This window comes from Pinus tabuliformis, chromosome 8, assembly GCF_031772625.1.
Source record: "Pinus tabuliformis cultivar Carrire ecotype Pingquan chromosome 8, CPIR1, whole genome shotgun sequence".
NCBI lineage: Eukaryota > Viridiplantae > Streptophyta > Pinopsida > Pinales > Pinaceae > Pinus > Pinus tabuliformis.
Genome location: NC_142294.1, coordinates 121,108,028 through 121,128,444, shown reverse-complemented (window position 1 = coordinate 121,128,444; position 20,417 = coordinate 121,108,028). Strand labels below are relative to the sequence as shown.

Below are 20,417 nucleotides of genomic sequence, written 5' to 3'. Positions count from 1 at the left end.
TTCAACAATTAGAATAGCCTCTGCAAAGTAATCTTTCTTTCTTTCTTTCATCACACATAGAGCTTCTTTTGAGATCTATAGAAGTTGGCTTGAGCCCCTGGTGATCATGCGCCAGCTGACCAAGTGACAACCTGCAGTAAGAACTAGTACTTGTGCATACAGCGCCAACGCTTCCAAGTTTGTTACGAACTACCGGGTTGATAAAAGTAAAGTTGGCAGCCCAGGAGTTGTAGCATTCTTGTTGCAATACTAGCGCTCACCAGGTTCCTTAATGACACAGGGAGGCCATGTAGGGACCCAAGGAACCAAGGTGATGGCCATAATGATAGTGGGTAGAGCTCATGTTGGCTTTTGCCCAGGTGCTAAATTTGTATGTCGTGACCATCCTTTTCATTTTATGGTACATTTCCTGTTGAGAGTGGCCAAATTATGCTTTTTACTTTCTTTTTAGGTGCATCAACTTCTGGGGCATCGTTCCAGGCCCGACCCAAAGTGTGGACAAGGGGAGGGGGAGGCTAACTTCTTGTGGAGCTAATGAACAAATGTAGACCTGGATGGGAAATATGTGGAAAGGGGCTATAATGAGCAGAGGGGACTGATGTATGTGGTGTAGGGAAGCGAGGCCACACAACCAAAATTGATATTTCCCATGTAGTGCCACTCCTAAAGCTAGTAGCCAAGAAATGAGATCTTAGGGGACTAGGATACTAGACTAACCACCAAATTGGACAAGAGTACAAACCAAGTCCATTATTTCTGCCAAATCCCCCCACTAATCCATGTCCAAATTTGTCCATAATAAGTAAGCCAAAATACCCATTTACATAAGAAAAGACCTACCTTCAGGATTGGAAGGCCTGCCTTCAAACATACAATCATGATAGAATGGGCAAGGGCACATAATGGCTAGCTCAAGTGGCGGAGATGGTAGTACATCAAGCTATCTAGGATTTGCAAGGTGTTGTTGCCTACCGACTGAAGATAATCGAGGAGAAAAATTTCTCTTATGGGAGTCACCCACTAGTGGTGGGTAACAAGACTCACTGTAACAAAAGAAAATAATTGTTTTTTAGTCAAGAAAGCAAAAGTATCCTACAAGACCAAGTCGGCCCTAACAAGGATAACTCAGCCTAAAGAGGCCTATTTGACGCCTTGGGAAGGCTATAAATAAGGACTTCGACTCATTTGACACATTCACTCAATCAAGTTCAATCTGCAACAACGAAGAAGAAAGAAGAGTGAGGAAGCCTAGAAGAAGAGGAAGAAGTCGAAGTAAGATATCTTAGGAAAACACTCTTTTCTGTCCACACGTGCGAAGTTATCTAGGGTTTATGTGCGAGTTGCAGGGGCTGAATTTGCAAACCTATTTGCAGGGCCAAGACCTTGAATTGAATTTGTTTTGACTAAGTTTGACCTTCGCTAACTTTGGAAGAATTTGGCTCGTTTGGAAGAGATCTTGTTGTTGGGTTGGCTTGGTGCTTGGAAGGAATTTTGGCTTTGGTCTTGGGTCTTGGAAGTCTCGTCTTGAACTGATTCTATAAGAAGAGAAGTATTATTTCTAGGTTTTTCCCGTTGGAGGGGTTTTGCCTTGGCTTGGAACCTATATCTTCTGTACTTTGTCTCTTTGTGATCTTCATTGTTTTGGTAATGGATTGATGAACAAGAAATAAAAGGTAATAAAAAACCAACTAATATCACAAGGAAAGTCAAACATAATATACAAGATTCTCGATTTTCCAACAATGTCATGGTGTGATGAGGTCTGAAAAAAGTATCTGTGTTCTAGGATCATCCAAAATTTGAGTATCCCTCAAATCCACCTCAAGTCCTCCTCTAGGGTCCCAAATCCAATTGGGGTGTCTCCATGTCATCTCCATGGGTCTCCAATGGTCAAAACAAGGCCTCCTCTCTCTAATGTTAAGGCTCCATCAAGTGCAACAAGCCCTCCCTGGTTTCTCATGGGAAACCATCCTCATCTAGGCTCTTAATCATGGCTTGCCCATTAGGTAGTGTCATGAACAGCCTGGGGCATGTTGGGTCCAATAGTGCCATCATCAAGAACCCTCTACGCTAGGTCAAATTAGACCAAAGTCTTGAGCCTTGAGGGTGCTCAAGGACATGTAACATCTGCTTAAGTCATCAAGGGGCCCAATGCTCTTAACGCTACATCTTGAACGTCATCTCTCTCTCTCTGAAAGGGCTTGGGTACTTGTAGAGTGGGTGCCCTCAAGGCATGGGTTGTTGTGGACCACCAAACAAAACCTACATGAACTCAAGAGGAAACAACCATCCATCAACGACTAAGATCATATGAGCATCTAAATGAACCAAACTTGGATGTGAATGGCATATTAATACTTCAAACAAGGATCGTCTTCCGATATCTAACTAGACCAAGTCTTGTAAAGGTGTTCCCTACCTTGGAAGAAGAGACTAATGTTCAACCCTATTAGGTGCTTCCAACCATCACGGGGAAGTGACATTCTTGTGGTTAACCGTTAAATCAATAGGTGTTAGTGTAATTGTATGGCAAAGGAGGGGAAAAGGCTTCATGGCCAAGTGCCATGGTCAATAATGGGCAGTCCACATCCTGAGTGTATGAATGTGAGAAGAGAAAATGTGGAGGCATGAGTTACTCTACTCGAACTACTTTTTCCACCCCTCTAGTGTGCCTTTTATTTTATTCTTGATAATGCTTTGTATTATGGTGCTTAGCTCAAGGGTTCCAACTTGCTCTTTATGATGTAGCATTTGATATTACCCCTTAAGATGGGGCAATTTATCACTCATCAGGGTTCATGTGTTCAAGAACAGGGTGATGGCTAATAACGAGGGTAGAGCTCACGCTAGGCTTTTGCCCATGCACTAATTTTTGTCCCAACCATCTTTTGCATTTTGATTTTATTCTTATTCTTTTTTTGTGGTCATTGATATGCCTTTCCATTCTTTTAGCTACATCAACCTCCAGGGCAATGTTTTCTAGCCTTACTCAAGGAGTGTGGACACGAGGGTGCCAAGTCCCAATGAACCAATAACAAGTTAGACCCAAAGAATGGAGGTGGTATATGGGGCTTGTAATGTGTCATGGAAATGTCAAGTGTGGTGTAGGGGATAATGAATCACGCTATCTCAACTCGGGCTTTCCAAGTAGTGCCCCTCCTAGAACCCTAAGGCCTCAAGGGAGGTCCTACTAGACTAGGGCTAAAGATTAACCCCCCATAGTAAGGTGAGAGAACAGATTTACAATCAAGATTGTCAATCTTCTAAATCACCCCCTTATCCATACTAAATGCCCAAAACAAACAAGTATAAACACCCTATTGCAAAATGATCAAAATACCTTTTGAGCGACAGCGCACTTTCATCCAAGTAGCAATGTCGAATGGTGAGAGGCATGAGGTTGATGTAAATGGCGGAGGCATATCTCATATCATCATCAAACAATCACTATCAGGGGTTGTTGGGCTAGTTGTCCAGCTAGCTATCAAATGTAGGAGAATTTTTTTCTCCTATGGGGCTACCCATTTTGGTGGGTAACAATCCCATGACAGTTACTTTTGAAGATACACTTTTGGGTTTGTTTAAATGGGACCCCCAAACTTGTCTAAAGAATCCTTGTATGGATTTCCCACTGCAACTATATATAGGTAAAGTTCTGACAATATAAATATATCCTTTAGTTCCATACACACAGACAAACACACACACACCCATGAGGGTCTAGCCTGGACCCATGGGGACACCTTGAGGTCGTGGTCAAATGTGTGGTTGCACCCAGTGACATCATATTAAATGGTCTCATGACCTGTGCACACATATCCCCATGTCCTCCTTTAAAGAGAGAAGTAATGGCTTCAAGCCTGTTGTATGGTCTGCATCCCTAAAGAATATCTTACCCTTGCCTATGGGTTGGAAGATGGGTGTTTGGTTACATGGGAAAAAAAGAATATATATATATATATATCCTCTAACCCAAACTAATTTAATCAAAACTAAATTCATAGCGAGGAAAATAACATGTTTATAAAACAACAATTATTTAACAATAGCATATAAATAAATTTTGATTTACAGCATATTAAACATGTAAGGAATTTAATTTGTATCAAATTACATAAATTAAACAAGAAGAGGAAAACTACATGATACAATGGTTTGATTGCGATGTTATTGTTGGGATCATCCGATTGAATATGTCACCCTGTCAACTAGGAGAGTCTATCCGACTTCCTAGCCCAAAGAATCTCCACAGGTTCCCTAGCCCTCCAAGCCCAAGTCCAACTGCAGTTATAGTGTGTCCAAGTTAGATCCAACACCCTCCAACCACAACCAATCTAAGTTCTCCCTCCTTCCTTCCTCTCAGTTCCCCCCTCCTTTCCCACTTCAAACTCCAAAGCCAAAAAAAACACGAAGACCAAAATTCCCCCTTTCATTCTCCCTTTCTCACCTTATGTGTACCGCCTCCCCTTCCCACCCCATTGAAATGAATGCCAACCACTTGTCACCAATGCACAAATGACCCCCCATGTTTTCGAAATCAATGCCTTGAATGGCCCCCCATTCTTTTGACTTCAAGGCCCTTGACTTTCCCCCTAACACCTCCTAGAGCCACACCCCTCCTTATCACTCCACCTACCCCTTGTCCCTTAGTTAACACTCAAGTGGTTCATTCCCCAAGCACCCCTTATTAATTTAATAACATAATATTATCCTTGAAATGTTAGTCAAACCTGAACAATCCTATTAATTTAATTATTAAATAGGTTGTGTTTAAAATATAATCATTAATTTAAATCGGGTTTTAAAGTTTATTAATCAGTAATCATGATCAGCCATCAATCAAACTTAAGGCTATCCATAAACTTGATCATTAATCAAGCTTAACCATTAATTAGTCATCTAACCTATTAAGCTTTAGAATACTAGAATATTTGTGCGAAGTGTGGACATGTAGCTAGCATATGCATACCTCAAACATATACTAATAATACTTATTGTAGTCAAGCACAAAAGTCAATCCCTCAGCAAATAGGCTAGTAAAATAATGTAAGGTAATAGGATCAGGTAGGGGCATTACACTTGATTTAAGAGAATTAGTCACCATAATCAATATAGTTTCTGAAATGTGCATTGTATCCTAATCACTCTTCAAATTTTGCATCAGAAATTGTGTTAAAAGGGCAAGAAAGCCAAAATAGCAACAGAAGTAGGTGTAAACATCTGACATATTTCAACGATTTACATAGGAAAACAGATTTACAAAGCTATGGAAAACGCATATCATAATGTAGTTTTAAATCTAATCTATCACCGTAGTTTGAAATCTAATCTATCACCGTACCAGAGGTTGTTCAAGTATTTTAAATGGAGAAATAAACTTCAAATATTATGCCCATAGGACATTCATGTTATGACTTGCAGGGAATCTTCTGATGCTAATACCCAATGGCAGAATGCTCCTACCTGCTGCTTCAATCACCATCACACCCAAAGTTTTCCGTGTATTTGCTACAGTCTACATGGCATATTCCACCAGCCACTCAGGATTCCTATAGGTCTTTTCTGTAGTTTTTCTACATGAAAGCGTATGACAACTCTTTTTTTAAGGGCCCTGTACATACAGATGTTTCATCCTCAATCTAGGCTTGAACATGACAGTATAAAAGAAAAATAACCTCTATGTACATGTGGGCTCTTAATATTGTGGAGTACTCTTGACTGACATAAATATCTTCAAGTATCTCCAAACTACATACGTCCATATCTGGATGTTATATTTGTAACTATGATCTGCAAAGAAGACCATATGGCAGCAACATAATTTAAGAGCAAAGGTTAAACAAAAATATTTACTTCAAAACTCTGGCATCATTTCCAAGCCACCAAAGACTTCCAAGTTCCTACCATACATGCTCTCCAATGTTGGTTAAGTCCAATTAAATATCCATAAACTCTTACAAGAAAGGAAAACCAATTCCTTCAAGTAGGCACAATCTCTAGAAAAGGTTGCCAAAGGTTGAAATCTAAAGTATGACATCAGTAGAATTAGAATCCCAAAGGAAGAGAGAAAAACAACAGAAGTTCCTACCATACATGCTCTCCAATGTTGGTTAAGTCCAATTAAATATCCATAACCTCTTACAAGAAAGGAAAACCAATTCCTTCAAGTAGGCACAATCTCTAGAAAAGGTTGCCAAAGGTTGAAATCTAAAGTATGACATCAGTAGAATTAGAATCCCAAAGGAAGAGAGAAAAACAACAGAAGTAATGGCATTTTATTCATACTATAGAAAAATAACCCTCTGGGAGGTCAAACACCTTCCCTTATACATACACACAAGGGCTCCACCAGGGTTTGAACCTGGGCCATTTGCATGGTGGCACCCCATCCCAACCACTAAGCCACAGCTCAACATGTTTAACAATATAATCTAGAGATGCCAACAAACTATACAAGTATGCAACTATTATAAAGTTCTCTGATTGCACTGTTCTTTGAGGCATCTTAACTCTATTGATAATGCATATAAGTTCAACCAAATCAATTGCATCTCTTCTCTCAGTGCAAACCTTGAATTAACAAAGCCCAGTTGTTTAAAGACCAATCAGTGTTCTAGCAATGTGCATCATGTATCACAAGAAAGCTATGCAAATTCCACTTTAACTTGTTAGAAAGTATAACAACTTTGCCTTTTGATTGTTTTAACAAGGCAAACTAGTTTCGAAACTTCCAGGCTCCAAATCCAGTTCTGGTAGATTGCTTAGCCTTTAGTTAAAACAAACAATAATTCCTCCATGGTAAAACTAGTAACAATTCCATTGAATGCCAGACTCAGTATTTTATTTGACCATTCAATTAACTCATACAGATTAAAAGTTACATGGATACCCTGCAAATAATTGAGACACTATTACACAATAGATATTTGCACTGAGGATCTAAAGTTCAGTGGTAAGGAAACATGGCAACCTGATCTACTTTGAACGTTTTATAGCTCGTTTTCCCTGGCCCTTCTTTGGAGGCCCTTTTCCTCGTCGTTTCAACATTTGAAGCTTTTCCAGACGCCTGAAAAGTATAAAATATTAGAAATGACAGGCCATAGAAGCTATTACCATTTTTTAGTACACCCATTACAGTTTTTGTGGTAGGACTTAGGAGATACCTCCTATTAACCAAATTCATTACAACGGCTTCCAAAAAAAAAAAAAAAAATTCCCATGCCTAGAGGCTAGATCTAGCAATACATTTGTTTTAGTGTCAGTCGGTTAAGTGAAAAACAATATGTAATAAAACTAAAGTAAAGCTACTTAATGCTATAAAGATGGGTACTTGTAATAAAACATCACTGTCATAAGGCTCTGTCACAAATTTACTTGCACAACTATCAAAGGGTACTGTCATCTCTAACATCAAAGTCACTTTTAACAAGGTCACTGATATGTAACAAGGTCTCTGTATAAATCACTGTTATGCAACAAGGTCACAGTCATATCAAGAGCACTGTCATATACATAGGGTCAATGCCATACTAATTTATTGTCACTGCTAAGGGTCACTGCCATTGTTATATATTACCATCAAGGATCACATCAAAATCACTATCATATAACCATACATTTCTACCATATGAAATTGTCATCCAAATTTACAGTCGATGTGTTATGTCAAGGTTACTGTGATACTGGGTTACTGTCACCCATTGTTGTCATATGTTCAGAACATTACGGCTATACTATCCAGACATCAATTGCCATACTTCTCTGACATATGCATACAAGATCACTCCGAGAATTCGATTCGTAGAGAATAATACGAGCCTCAGAAATTACCAAACGATCCACAGATAGAATGAGAGTCATAGATATATTGAAGCGAGCCTCAAAGCATTAATGCAAGCCATAGAAGAATATGCGAACAACTATTGAGATATGCAAGCCAGAGAAGAATGTGCGAACTACTGTTGAGATATGTGAATCAAAGCCACAAAGAACAATGTTGGCCACAATCAAGGTAAACCACGGGATATAGCAAGCTATAGAGATCGAGTTACGAACCACAGAACATGAGTGTGAACCAATGTTGAAATATAATGTGAGCCATAAGCATGCCATAGGGAAAGCAATGTGTACCACAGATAGGAAAGCAAACCACGGGAATAAATATCTCGTGCCACATAAATGTGAGCCTTAGAGCGAGGCACAGGGAATGTAATGCGTGCCACACAAAATCAGTGAAACATGAATCTCCGATCACTCGCGATTAATCACAAGTCCAAACTCTGCTCTTCCCTCAAATGATCCGATTAAACTCTGGGTGAGTCAAACTCGCGTTGACCGAGTTTGACTCTTGGTCAACGCGAGTTTGACTTGCAACTCACCGACTAATTGCGATTTAGGCAACTGAGATGATTTTCAGCCCTCAACTCGACGAGCACAAGTTTTAAATTTTAAGGTTCCCGCATTTTTTGCTGCGTGGTTTAGTTAGGTTACGTTGGTTTGTAATCAGTGTTTTAAAAACCGGTCAGTCTGAACCGATAACCGGTCAATCCGGCCGGTTAGCAAGCCCACCAGGTCAAACTAGCTTAAAAACCTGCTTTACCTCCTCATTTCGCCTTTTTTTTGCCCTAACCGGTCCTAACCGACCGGTTTAGGACGGAACCAGACAGCTTATGGTCAAACGGACCGGTTCTGTCCTAAACCGACTGGTTTATTGCCAGTGCAACTATAACCCCCACAAAATGCATTTTTGTGAGTTTTGAAGCTGTTTTGAGGGAAATTTTTAACACTACCATGAAATGACTCAGGATGTTTGAGAGTGGTTTCGACCTCATTGGATTTCATATGAAGAAACTAGAATTTTAGATTTCACTCAAAATTCAGCAGAGTTCATGGTTTTCAGGATTTCATGGTTTGGGGGTTTGCAATGTTTCCATTTGATTCTATCATGCGTGAGGGTATGAGATTGGCATTTGATCAAGAGCATGAAGCCCTTTAAGAACCTTGATCGTGGTGGCATTGATTGTTGAACTTTGTTGATGTTGGTGGTACTGATTGTTGAACTCCTCTACCATGGACTTAACAAGAATGCACCCTTCACTCAAAGGAAAACAACTGGTTAGGCATGCTAATCTTTTTCTACCACATTATAAGGTTGAGGAGATGAACCCTTCACTCTAACCAAAAACATTGGTTAGGCATGTTAAACCTTTTCAATTTCTATCATGTTCTAAGGTTGAGCAATCCAAGTCTAAAGACTTTGAGCTAGATGATGTTCATGTATCTCTTGTTGATGATGTTTATGTATTTCTAGTAGCATTGAATCAATGATGAGTTTCGTGAGTGACCATGTTGATCAGTGATTTGTAGTTTTGATGTCTATTTTTGCTACTACTACTAAAGTTGTAGAGGTGTTTTAGTAGTCCTCAAACTCGGAGGCATATTATTTATGTAGCTCATGTTGATGGTCTCTTGTCTAGTAGTGGTGATGAGTTTGATCATGATGAGGAATGATCATGTTGTTGATCACTGATATGTAGACTTGTAGTAGTTCAGTGATCCCATGGCTTAGAGAATTGTTTTCGAACTCTAGAGGCCATTTAGAGCCTCATTGATTATGTATTTTGTTGCGGATATGTATTGCACTCGATGCCATTTTGATATATTCACCTTTACATGGTATATAGATGAGCAAATCTTGCATATTTTGTTTCTATTGGCTTGGAATCATGGTTTTAAATCTTAAAATAGCTTTTTTCATTAAAAAATAATTATTTAATGCATTTTTTTAAACCGGTTCGTTTAGACCTGACCAGTCCCGGTTCGACCGGTTCCGGTTCGAAACCCAGTTCATTAGGTGGACCAGTCCGGTCACCAGTTCTAGTTTTTAAAACATTGTTTGTAATTGACTTCTCACTGCTCAGGGCCGCAACTCATACGCTGAGAGGTAATAGAGGCATGGTTTCAGTTTCAATTTACTCCGCATAATAGAGTCGTAGTGTAATAGAGGCGTAGTGTGCAGTGTGCTCCAATGTAGCTTCAGCGTGTGCTCTGTCAAAGATTTCAGTAGCAAACCATTATCGTATCATTTCAGTAGCAATCAAGAGATTTCAGTCACTGTTTTTTTACTGAGTAGTATGCAGTATTTTATAAACTTTTAGAAGCATATGCTTCTGGTTCTATGTAGTCACTGGTTAGGAGTTAGGACTTAGTACTTTGGATCATGTTTGGACTCATAACATATATGAGATACTTATTCATTCATGACATTTTGGATATCTATTGATATTATGCATTGTTTGGACATGGCTTTATTGAATATCAATGACAAATGTTTTTTTTAATTCAATATATGGGTATATTTGTATTTATTGAATTCATCGATTTTTACCCAATCCGATTAAAACTCTTCGCTCTTTTGACTCGCCGATTTGTTGCCAATTCTGAGTCTGGTAACATTGCACAAAATACGAGCCACAGAAAATAGAACCACAGTGAGATGTGCGAGCCATTGTATGTGAGCTACATAGTCACTGCAATATCGAGCCATAGTAATGTGAACCACAAATATATTCATGCAATCCACCAAGGATTGAGCCATTGTAATTATTTGCGAGCCTTAGAGGATATAGTGTGAGCTGACCTGCCTCAGAACACCGAAGTCACATCCAAATGGAGAGGATCATTAACAATATATAGTTGTTTCTATGTACGAAGGGTCACGACTTATGGTTAGGCCAACATGATGAAATGAAGCTGACTTTAGAGACTTGGAGGGAAAATACTTCAATTCAAATTTTGCTTATAACAATATTAAATATATTTAACAAATAACTACTTGCCCACATTTGCGCCACATTAATAATAATAACTTCTTTATCAATTTGGATTCACCTTTAAGGCATGGTGGGCTCTTTTAGGGCTATGGGTAAATTTGTCCTATAGCTACCCCAATTTTCAACACTCTCTCTCAACTAGGGAGGAATTTCCATCCGCTACATAAGTCTCATCACGGATGTCCATGTCTGCTACATCATGTCTCATCTCATCTCATCTTATATCATCTCCTTGTTGAAGAATCTAGGGCAGAGTAGTATAGTGTGATTCTTCGTTACTTGATACCAATTTGTGGAGTCTTTTTACTTTTCTTGTTAGCTTATTTTTCTTCTTATTATTATTAGTGCATATGTGTGTACTTCATCAAACTGCTACCAAACATAAAAACAAGAACACAAGATGTTGGCTCTCTGCTAGGGCCAAAACCTCTCTTCTCTTGAGAGGAAAACCCTTTAGTGAATTTCTCTTATTGAAGCTTCTATTGATCAATGCCAAACCCTAGACCTCTGACTAAGAGATCCTCCAAGCACAAGTCAAGTCTTTACTCCTTTCTGCACCATATACCTCGGCACTTCTTCCGGCACTTCTTCCAGCACTTCGTCTTTCAATTAGAGTCCTTTTACCTTAGAGAGATAGGCTCCTTCACTAGGCTTGGGAGTCCTTGTAGGCTTGATCTCTCATCCAAACAATGACCTAGAAATAGTCCTTTATACTTCGGTCTCCTTCTTTCTTACTTTGCTTGATGTCCTTCTTCCACGCTGGAGTAGGAGGCCTTTATGGGCCTAGTTTTAGCCCCAAACAAACAGAAATATCCAATTGTGATCTTACTGTTGTTGTAGTTGCAGACTAACCTTCATTCCCTCGCACGTGTGACTGTGTATACCCTAAAAACAATCCCTTACTCTTCGTTGTTCCTCCTCTCCTCTTCGCTGCCCTAGTAGCCCCTTTACCTTGACTTCCTTCGACCTTCTTGTTCTCTTTCTCTTGTGGATTTCAGAGCACAATTGATGTGTTGTCTTTGGAGTGGACAGCCTCTATAAATAGAGGATTGTCCCTCCATTTAAGCCGACTTGACTGACTGTATTTAGGCCACTTGTCCTCTTACTTGTAAGTTGACTTTGAGGGCAGTTTGGTGGCTGACTCATTGAGCAGTCTTCAGATAGTTTCCATGGTGTTGTAGCATGCTTGAAGGAGCTTGTTGAAGGTGTCATTGCGTAGGAGTAGACTTGACTTTGCTTAGAGGTTTCCCTTTAACTTTAATATATATTTATACATAGTGTAACATGCCCTTAAGGCCTTCAATATTATCTCTTGATTATTTGACTCACCTATAGCACTTTGACATGTGCTAGACCTACTACAATGTGCAAGAAACTCATTATCATCTAATATAAAAATAATATTTCTTTTCTTGGATAAGTAAAAATATCAAAAGTACATTTATCAAGATCGAACCTAGTTCCACTTCCTTCAACACTCCTCTCATAGAAGAAGAAGAATTCACAACCGACGGTAGGGGAGATCGATTAGATCCTCCAAACCCTACAAGTTTTCAGGTCAAAATGCATGACCTTCAGCTGCATCAACAAGACATCCATCTCATCACATCACGTCTCCACTTATCCCTCCTTTGATCGTCAGTTGAATAATGATGTCTCTATCTAAAGAAGAAGAATCATCATAGGGGAGCTCCTGTTGATTTTTGAATAGCTTGGGAGGTACTCCGAGCCCTAGGGTTTGGGGATTGGAGGACAAAGCACCACAAGAGTCACTTATGTGCTTGTAACTCAAGGTAGGCGTTTTGCACCTATTGTACCTTAAGAAACCAATTTCCTAGCTATAGAGAAATTGTGCTTAAGACATTAATAATTATTGTTTGTTGTCACTTATTTGTCACTTTATTGTTTGTTGTATTCTCAAATGAAGGACCTGGAAAACTTGGTCTTTAACCCTTAATACATATGTGACCGGAAAATCTCAGAATGCCATTTGTTGCTAGGTATAAATGATGAATGAAGAAAGTTTGAAGGAGAAGTTAAAGATAATATGCTGCTTAACACAGAACCTACTATCCATCACTTAGAAGAATTATGAAAATGAGAACTGAATCATAGACAATATGTTGCTTGACATAGAAACTACTATCTGCAACCCTTGGAGAAGTTAAAGATAATATGCTGCCTTACACAGAAACTATTATCTATAACTTAGAAAGGAAGGTGAAAACTTCAAGTATAGGAGCGCTCTTTTAAGGAATTTTAACTTTATCTACATAAGCAAATAAAGACCTGCAGCTTCATTACTATACTTGAAAGAAGAAAACATAAGATGACACATGACAGAGAAGTTACAAAATTATACCCAACAATTCATGGAAACTTCTGATTCTTTCATTAATCAACAGTTATATCAGGAATACAGTGGCCTAGTCTCTGGGTTCTCCAAAATTCCCCTTCTTTGTAAATTTTCATCCTTCTATACATTGTGGAACAGTTGTTGATTTCTGAAACTGCCAAATTATTTAACTGCTTCTCTAACTATCTGAAGTAAAAACTATTACAGAATTTTACAGAGGGTAAAAAACACCTCAAAGAACATGAAATAACAGGAAAATAACTGAATTTAGAAGAGGACAATAACTGTTGGCTTGCTCTGTTAATCCGCTGCCGAGTTCCTCTGTATATGCCTTAATGATGTTTAATTCGTTTTAGCCGTAATGAAATGTGTTTGACTTGTGTAAACCTGGGCTTACATATGTATCGGGCGTTTTGATTGGCCAAAATACAAAGAAAACATACCCAATTGCCTTCCTCTTCAAATTCGGCTCTAACACTGATTTTCCTCTTTACACAGCGAAATCAACGCGAACCTTTGATTAATACGGAACTCAAAAAGAATTAATCTTGCTTCATAAATCCGTCGGATCCGCCCGTTCAGCGCTCCATTGACTTCGCATCGCAAATTGCAATCAGCCCTTTCAAATGTTATATCAATGTAAACCTTTACAATATGCGATAAGGCGGACGCGCCGAGAGTTTAAAACATAATGCATATATTTTCGGGTCCAGCCATTCTCCACCGTAGATTTCAACCCCAGGATCCGACAGCTGATATCAATTTCGGGTGGGCTATTTGCACGAGAGTTACCCGCCCGAAATGAGCGGTTTTTCTCTCTCCTTTAGTGCTACGTGTCAACCATTGAATGGAATCGGGCGCTTTCCTCTAAATATCGTTTACCACTTTGCATCCGCCCGAAATCCCGCTTATAGTTTTAAATCCGCCCTTCGTCTTGGTTAACGCCCGGACTTGTTCGCGCCCGATGACCGTAGATCTTCGACCATCGACAATGGCAACGCACCTTTGGATTTCTCTTCCACCAGCGCTTCTGGTTAATCTCCGCCGTTCATTCCTTGATTCCAATCTACATGATTTAATCTGGATCATTCATTTCCTTCGACCTTATCCGTTGATCTCCAAGATCCAATGGTTCCTGTGCGTTCATTCTTCATCTATCCACTCACTTTGACTTTGCACCATTTCTTCAGTATCTTGTGGTTCCGGGGCTTTAAAACATAATATATATGTGTTTCAGGTCCGACTATCGCGAATCGCAATCGGCCAAAGCTGAGGTGCTATGTTATAACTACCCACTGTGATTTGCGATTGCGATTTAATCACATCGCTAACATATATATATATATATATATATATATATATATTGGTTATGGCTACATATAACCATTTATATTATGATTTGATTTGATCCTTGGCTATACCGGGGCCAATTCTTTTATTCTTACTTGTTCCTTTAGCGATTTCCGATATACCATTATCACTTCTTCCTCTTGCTTTTATCTATTTTTTGAAATATTTTCAAGTTCTTGAATGAAAAATGAATACTACAAGCAACAAAAATGCATGTTACAACATCTGGCTCCACCTAGGGATAGTGCTTTTGCCACAGAAGCACTAAGAACCGCAAATTAGTGCCTTCACTTCGGGCATGGAGTCATATATTGCTTCACATAAATTTAAATTCTATGGCATTTGTACACTGATTTCACTCTGGTATTTACAATGAAATGATGCTTATTCCTCAGAACTGGAAGTAATGCTTTAAGTATTGCCCATTGACAGGCAGCTGTAGAGTTTCACCATCAAGATTCTCAAGAATGAAAGTATTATTGGATCTTACTTCAGCAATTCTAAAAGGGCCATACCAAAGAGGATCAAACTTCCCATGTTTACCCTTATCTTCTCTTCTGGTATCCCATCTCCATACTAAATCTGCAACTTCAAAATCAATTTCCTTGGCTTTTCTGTCAAAAATATTTTTCATCTTGGATTGATACATAGTCAAGTTGCCTCTTAACTTGTCCGTGTTCTCACTTAGCTCCACCACTTTATTCATTCTTCTTATCAAATCATTTGGTTCTTCTTTCGCCTCCTGAATCATTGCAATCACCGGTTTCACAAGTTGACTTGGAAACAGAGCCTGAGTTCCATATACTAATTCAAACGGTGACTTCCCTGTAGATCTTCTTGTAGTTACTCTAGCAACCCACAGAGCAAACTTTAACTTAGAATCCCAATCTCTTTGATTGTCTGCAACGGTTTTCTTAAGGATCTTCATTAAAGTTTTGTTAGTAGATTCAGCTAATCCATTTCCCTGTGAATTGTAAGCCGTTGAATGGGACAAAGTAACATTACAATTGTGACAAAAAGCAATAAACTTACTTGAATTGAAGACTTGAGCATTGTCTGTTATAATTTTGATGGGGCATCCAAACCTGCTGAAAATATTCTCCTCCAAGGACTTCATTACCATCTGATCATTTGCTTACTTAGTAGATATAGCCTCTACCCATTTGGTGAAATAATCAGTTGCTGTGAGAACCCACTTGTGTTGTCTACTTGAAGGTGGATTGATTTCTCCAACAAAGTCAAATCCCCATTATCTAAATGGCTCCTCTATAAAAACTAGAATCAAAGGTAAAGGGGCTAATCCCTTTTTCTCGGCAAAAAGCTGACACTTCTAACAACTTCTAACAAACTTATATGTATCACCAAATAAAGTAGGCCAATAAAATCCTGCCTGAAGGATCTTATGTGCAGTTACTTTCCAACTGTAATGTCCTCCACATAACCCCTCATGATAATCTTTGATTGTTTCTGTAAATTCATCCTCTATTAAACATAGCAATAAAATTCCAGCAGGATCCTTCCAGTACAATCTGCCTTCCACAATCACATATGGTTGTGCCTTGATCTTTAGTGCCCTATACTTTGTTCTATCTAAGGATTGGGGACAGGAAAGAAAGCACAAATAATGAATTATATGCTTATACCATTCTGAACACAAAAATTTATACCTGATCTTCATACCTGGATCTTGCTTTCCTTCACTTTCTTCAGCTGCTTTTTCATCCACAGGTGCCAGCAAGTTGATTCCCAATGCCTAAAAGTTTGATTATGTCAACATTTTTGCCAATCCTTGTCCTTTCACCAACTTTGTGGGTTTTATGTCCAAATCATATTCTTGGATCTTGGCTATCCATTTTCCTCTTCTGCCTTCTACATCTCCCTGTAGTAATACATCTTTCACTGCAGCATTTGGCACATAAGCAATGATTTGTGACTGCGAGCACATAAGTTCTAAAAGCTTTCAGGGCTTTTACCAAAGCATACACCTGTTTCTCAAGAATATTATATTTCAGCTCAAAATCCCTAAGAATCTTACTGAAGAATGCAACTGGTTGCTCTTTCTCTTCATCATTCTTCTGTAGTAAGACAACAGCTATTGAACTTGATGATGCGAATGAAAAAACTTAGAAAGGCTTTTGGTAATCAGGGTTGATTAAGACTGGAGCTGCCTGTAATGCCTCTTTAATCCTAGAAAATGATTCTCTAGCTTCTTTGGTCCAATTCACTTCATTCTCCTTCTTTAGCATATTAGTAATTTCTTTTACAATTTCTGCATAGTTGGATACAAGTCTTCTCAGGAAGTTTATCTTTCCCAGAAATTTTTGAATATCCATTTTACTCCTAGGCAATGGTATTTTTTGCACAGCTTGTACCCTAGCCGGATCTATCTTCACTCCATCTCTGGAAACAATGTGCCCCAATAGTTTTCCTTCTTCCAAGGAAAAAATGGATTTCTTGGGATTTAAGGAAAGTCCAAATCTTCTACATTTATCAAAAGTTTTTTTCAAATGGTCCAAATGTTCTTCATCAAACTTTGAGAAAACAGTAATATCATCCAAATATATTACTACAAACTTATCTCCAACAAAAGCAATGTCCATAGCCCTTTGAAATGTAGCACCTGCGTTCATCAATCCGAAAGGCATTCTGGCATACATAAAGGTTCCCCAGGGAGTTGTGAACGTCATTTTCTTCTGATCCTCCTTATCCACAGCCACCTGGTTATAACCAGAAAATCCATCTAGCATTGACATTCTAAAAGATCCTGTTACCTTTTGCAGCACATGATCCATTTTAGGCAATGGATAGTTATCTTTCAAAGAAGCCCTGTTGAGATTTCTGAAATCCACACATAACCTTATTTCTCCATTTTTCTTTCTCACAGGCACTAAATTAGCCACCCAATCAGAATACCTGAGTGGAACTATTATTTTGGCATCAAGCAACTTCTTGACCTCCTTTTCAATTGCTGGTAGAAGCAACAGATTTATTTGTCTAAGCTTCTATTTGAAGGGTTTAATTCCCTCCTTCAAAGGAATCTTGTGCTGAATAATATTTACATCATAGGTTTTGAGATCTTCATAGGACCATGCAAAGACATCAACATAATTCTTGAAAAGTTTAATATATCTCTCTTGAAAATTAGGTGAAACTCCACCATATAATTTTACTAACCTGGGATTCTCCTGAGTTCCAATGTTGTGATCCTGAATATGTTCATCTTGTGAAATTTTCCCTAAGTCAACAGCCACATCATTGGAATTAAAAAGCCTTTCAAGAGGAACAAGTCCTTTTGGCAAAATATTATCTTTCAATTGAAAGATCTTCTGATTTGCTATTGAATCTTTTAAACCACTGACTTCTGCAATTTCTGTTGTCTCTTCCTCATCCTGATCAATTTTTGTGCCCTGGAACTCTTCAACCATAGTCAAAAACTCCTTAATTTGCTAATCATCCTCAAAAACTTGCCAATTCTTAACATTATCAGGAACAGAGTGTCTGTGTCTCATCTCTATCTCGTATCTTAGTAGACTTGGATTAATAGGAGGCTTGAAGTACTCGCAGCCACAGTCAATGAATCTTCTAATCTATTCTCATCTCTTGGAATGAATTGAATGTTAAAAGCTTCAAAAAAATTCTCAATCAAATCCCATACCTCATTTCTGTATGCTCTAAGCCTAGGGTGCTTTGTTTGGCAGTGATCTTTTATTTGCTTAATAATCAACTCTGAATCTCCAAAAGCAGAAATTGACTTAACTCCCATCTATTTAGTTGTTTGTAAAGCAATAATCAAGGACTCATCTGCCACATTGTTTGTTGCCTCGAACTCTAATTTAAAGGAAAAAGGGAACATATTACCTCCAGGTGCAATTAGAAGAAAACCAACACTTGTTCCTTCCTTGGAATAAGCTCCATCAAAGAAGCATTTCCACACTCCTTCAGTTTGCAGCTCTGTAATTACATTGGCTGAAGTAAGCTGCTTCTGATTATCTTCAACCAGCTCTGCATTATCATGTAGTGTGAAACAAGCAAAGTCATCCTTCTCCTGGCTATATACAGGTGAATTACTTGCTCCATTTTTGTAATTGTTTTTACAAATCTAGTTTCTCTGTACAATCTCCTCTCTTCCCCACCAAAAATCGGTATAACAGCATATGTAAAATCTAGTTTCAAAACACCACCCAATTTAGCCCCCCAGGACCTAGATAGAAGCATTCCAAATCTAGCAGGGATATCTGCTACTACTACATCCATGACCAAGCTTCTAGCTGGAATTTGGGCTAGTGACACTGCCAGATCCTTAATAACCCCCAAACACTTGACTTTGTTCGAATCAAAAGAATACAAGTCCCTATAAGGTTTGGTAACTTGTAGATTTAGTTGCTTCATTACTGACAAAGGCATAAGATTGTGTGAAGCTCCCGAATCAAACATACAATTATGTAGGAGGAAATCATGAACCAATAAGGAAATATAAAAAGGAGGTATTGAAGAATCTACTTCCTCTACATGTGGACCAAAAACCACTACTGGTTTATCTTCTTGCAAATTTACAGTGTCATTTATACTCTCATTTTCTTTTAAATTAATAAACTCAGCAATCTCCTTTTGATAAATAGGTGTTTTTGCCAATTCTGTAAGGGGAACTTGTATTCTTACCTTTTCCAACTCCTTAGTAAGACTAAACAAGTGACCCTATTTAGCAGTCCTTTCGTTCTCATCTTCACCTTTCTTCATGACTAGAATTACTTGAGGAATTGAAACAAGTTTCTCCAAAGGAATTTTTCTAGTTTGTACTTGAGAAGACTCACCTTGAAGTATTTGTGTCTTGCCATTTGCGTTCTGTTGTTGCTTTCCTTTATTCACTTGTTTTGCAAGCTGAGATTCTTGTGGAGTCGCCTTTGGTGAGGAAGTTGAAACTTGCTGCTCACTTTCATTTTCTTGATTTCTTGATCTTTTCCTCGATCTCAAGTCATATTTCTTATGTAGTTTAGCCTGCATAAAATCAGAGAATTGTTTCCAATATTCATCAATTTCATTTTCATCATGAATGGCATCTGTTTCATCATATACATACTCTTCTCCTTCGATACCAAGTTCATCTTCATCTACTGCGTATAATGTAGAAATTTGATCCTCAGGTTGGTCCTGTTCTTCACTAGGATCTGCTTCTATATATAATGGTGCTTGAATCTGATTTTGATCTTTTCTTTCCCTTTGCAAGATTTGCAAAGGTTGTCTTCTGTATTGGGGATTAAAGTTCTTATTATACTATGTTTGTCTCTGAAAATTCTTATTTTCAAACTCTAATTTATTTAACTTATTTGACAAAGTTTTAATTACATTACACATATCCTCCAATGCTTGACTTTGAGAGGATTCCATCTTTGCCTTTCCCTTGTCTTGGACAGGGTGTGTCTCTAGTGCTTTTCCTGCAACCACCAGAGCTGCTTCTATCTCTAATGCATCTGTTTGGATTTGATCAAGGGTTGGAGATCTTCTTTCCCTTAATGTGAATCCAAAATTTGATTCAAAAGCCCCTACAAAAGTTATTTTTGCACCAGCAAGAGGAGGCTTAATCTCCACTGGAAGACTATTGTACAATTTGTTAAACCTTCTGACAAATTCGACCACAGTTTCATCAGACTTCTTCTTTATGGCATTAAACTCTGTTAATGAATACCCATGGTCTCTTTTTTCTCCCCATTTCTGAATGAATAAACGTTCCATCTCTTCCCAAGAAGGAATAGTATTATTGGGAAGTCCTTTGAACCATTTCCTTGCTTCTCCATCCAAGGATTGAACAAAAAGTCTTAGAACAACATCTAAATGTTCAACATTTAGACTTTCTGTTGTCTGTTCATCTTCCCCTGAAAAAT

At 38.4% G+C, this 20,417-nt stretch overlaps 1 protein-coding gene across 1 annotated transcript in view; it reads right to left on the bottom strand.

Annotated features, from left to right (window-relative positions):
* Nucleotides 1-6,631: 6,631 nt before the first annotated feature.
* The window catches only part of LOC149234427 (small ribosomal subunit protein mS33-like), an 82,725-nt gene continuing 68,939 nt past the window's right edge, over nt 6,632-20,417 (bottom strand). Inside the window, exon 2 of the mRNA XM_089461171.1 lies at nt 6,632-7,066. Within this exon, the coding sequence (XP_089317297.1) occupies nt 6,976-7,066 (91 nt within the window). The 3' untranslated portion in view covers nt 6,632-6,975. The remainder of the gene's footprint in view (nt 7,067-20,417) is intronic.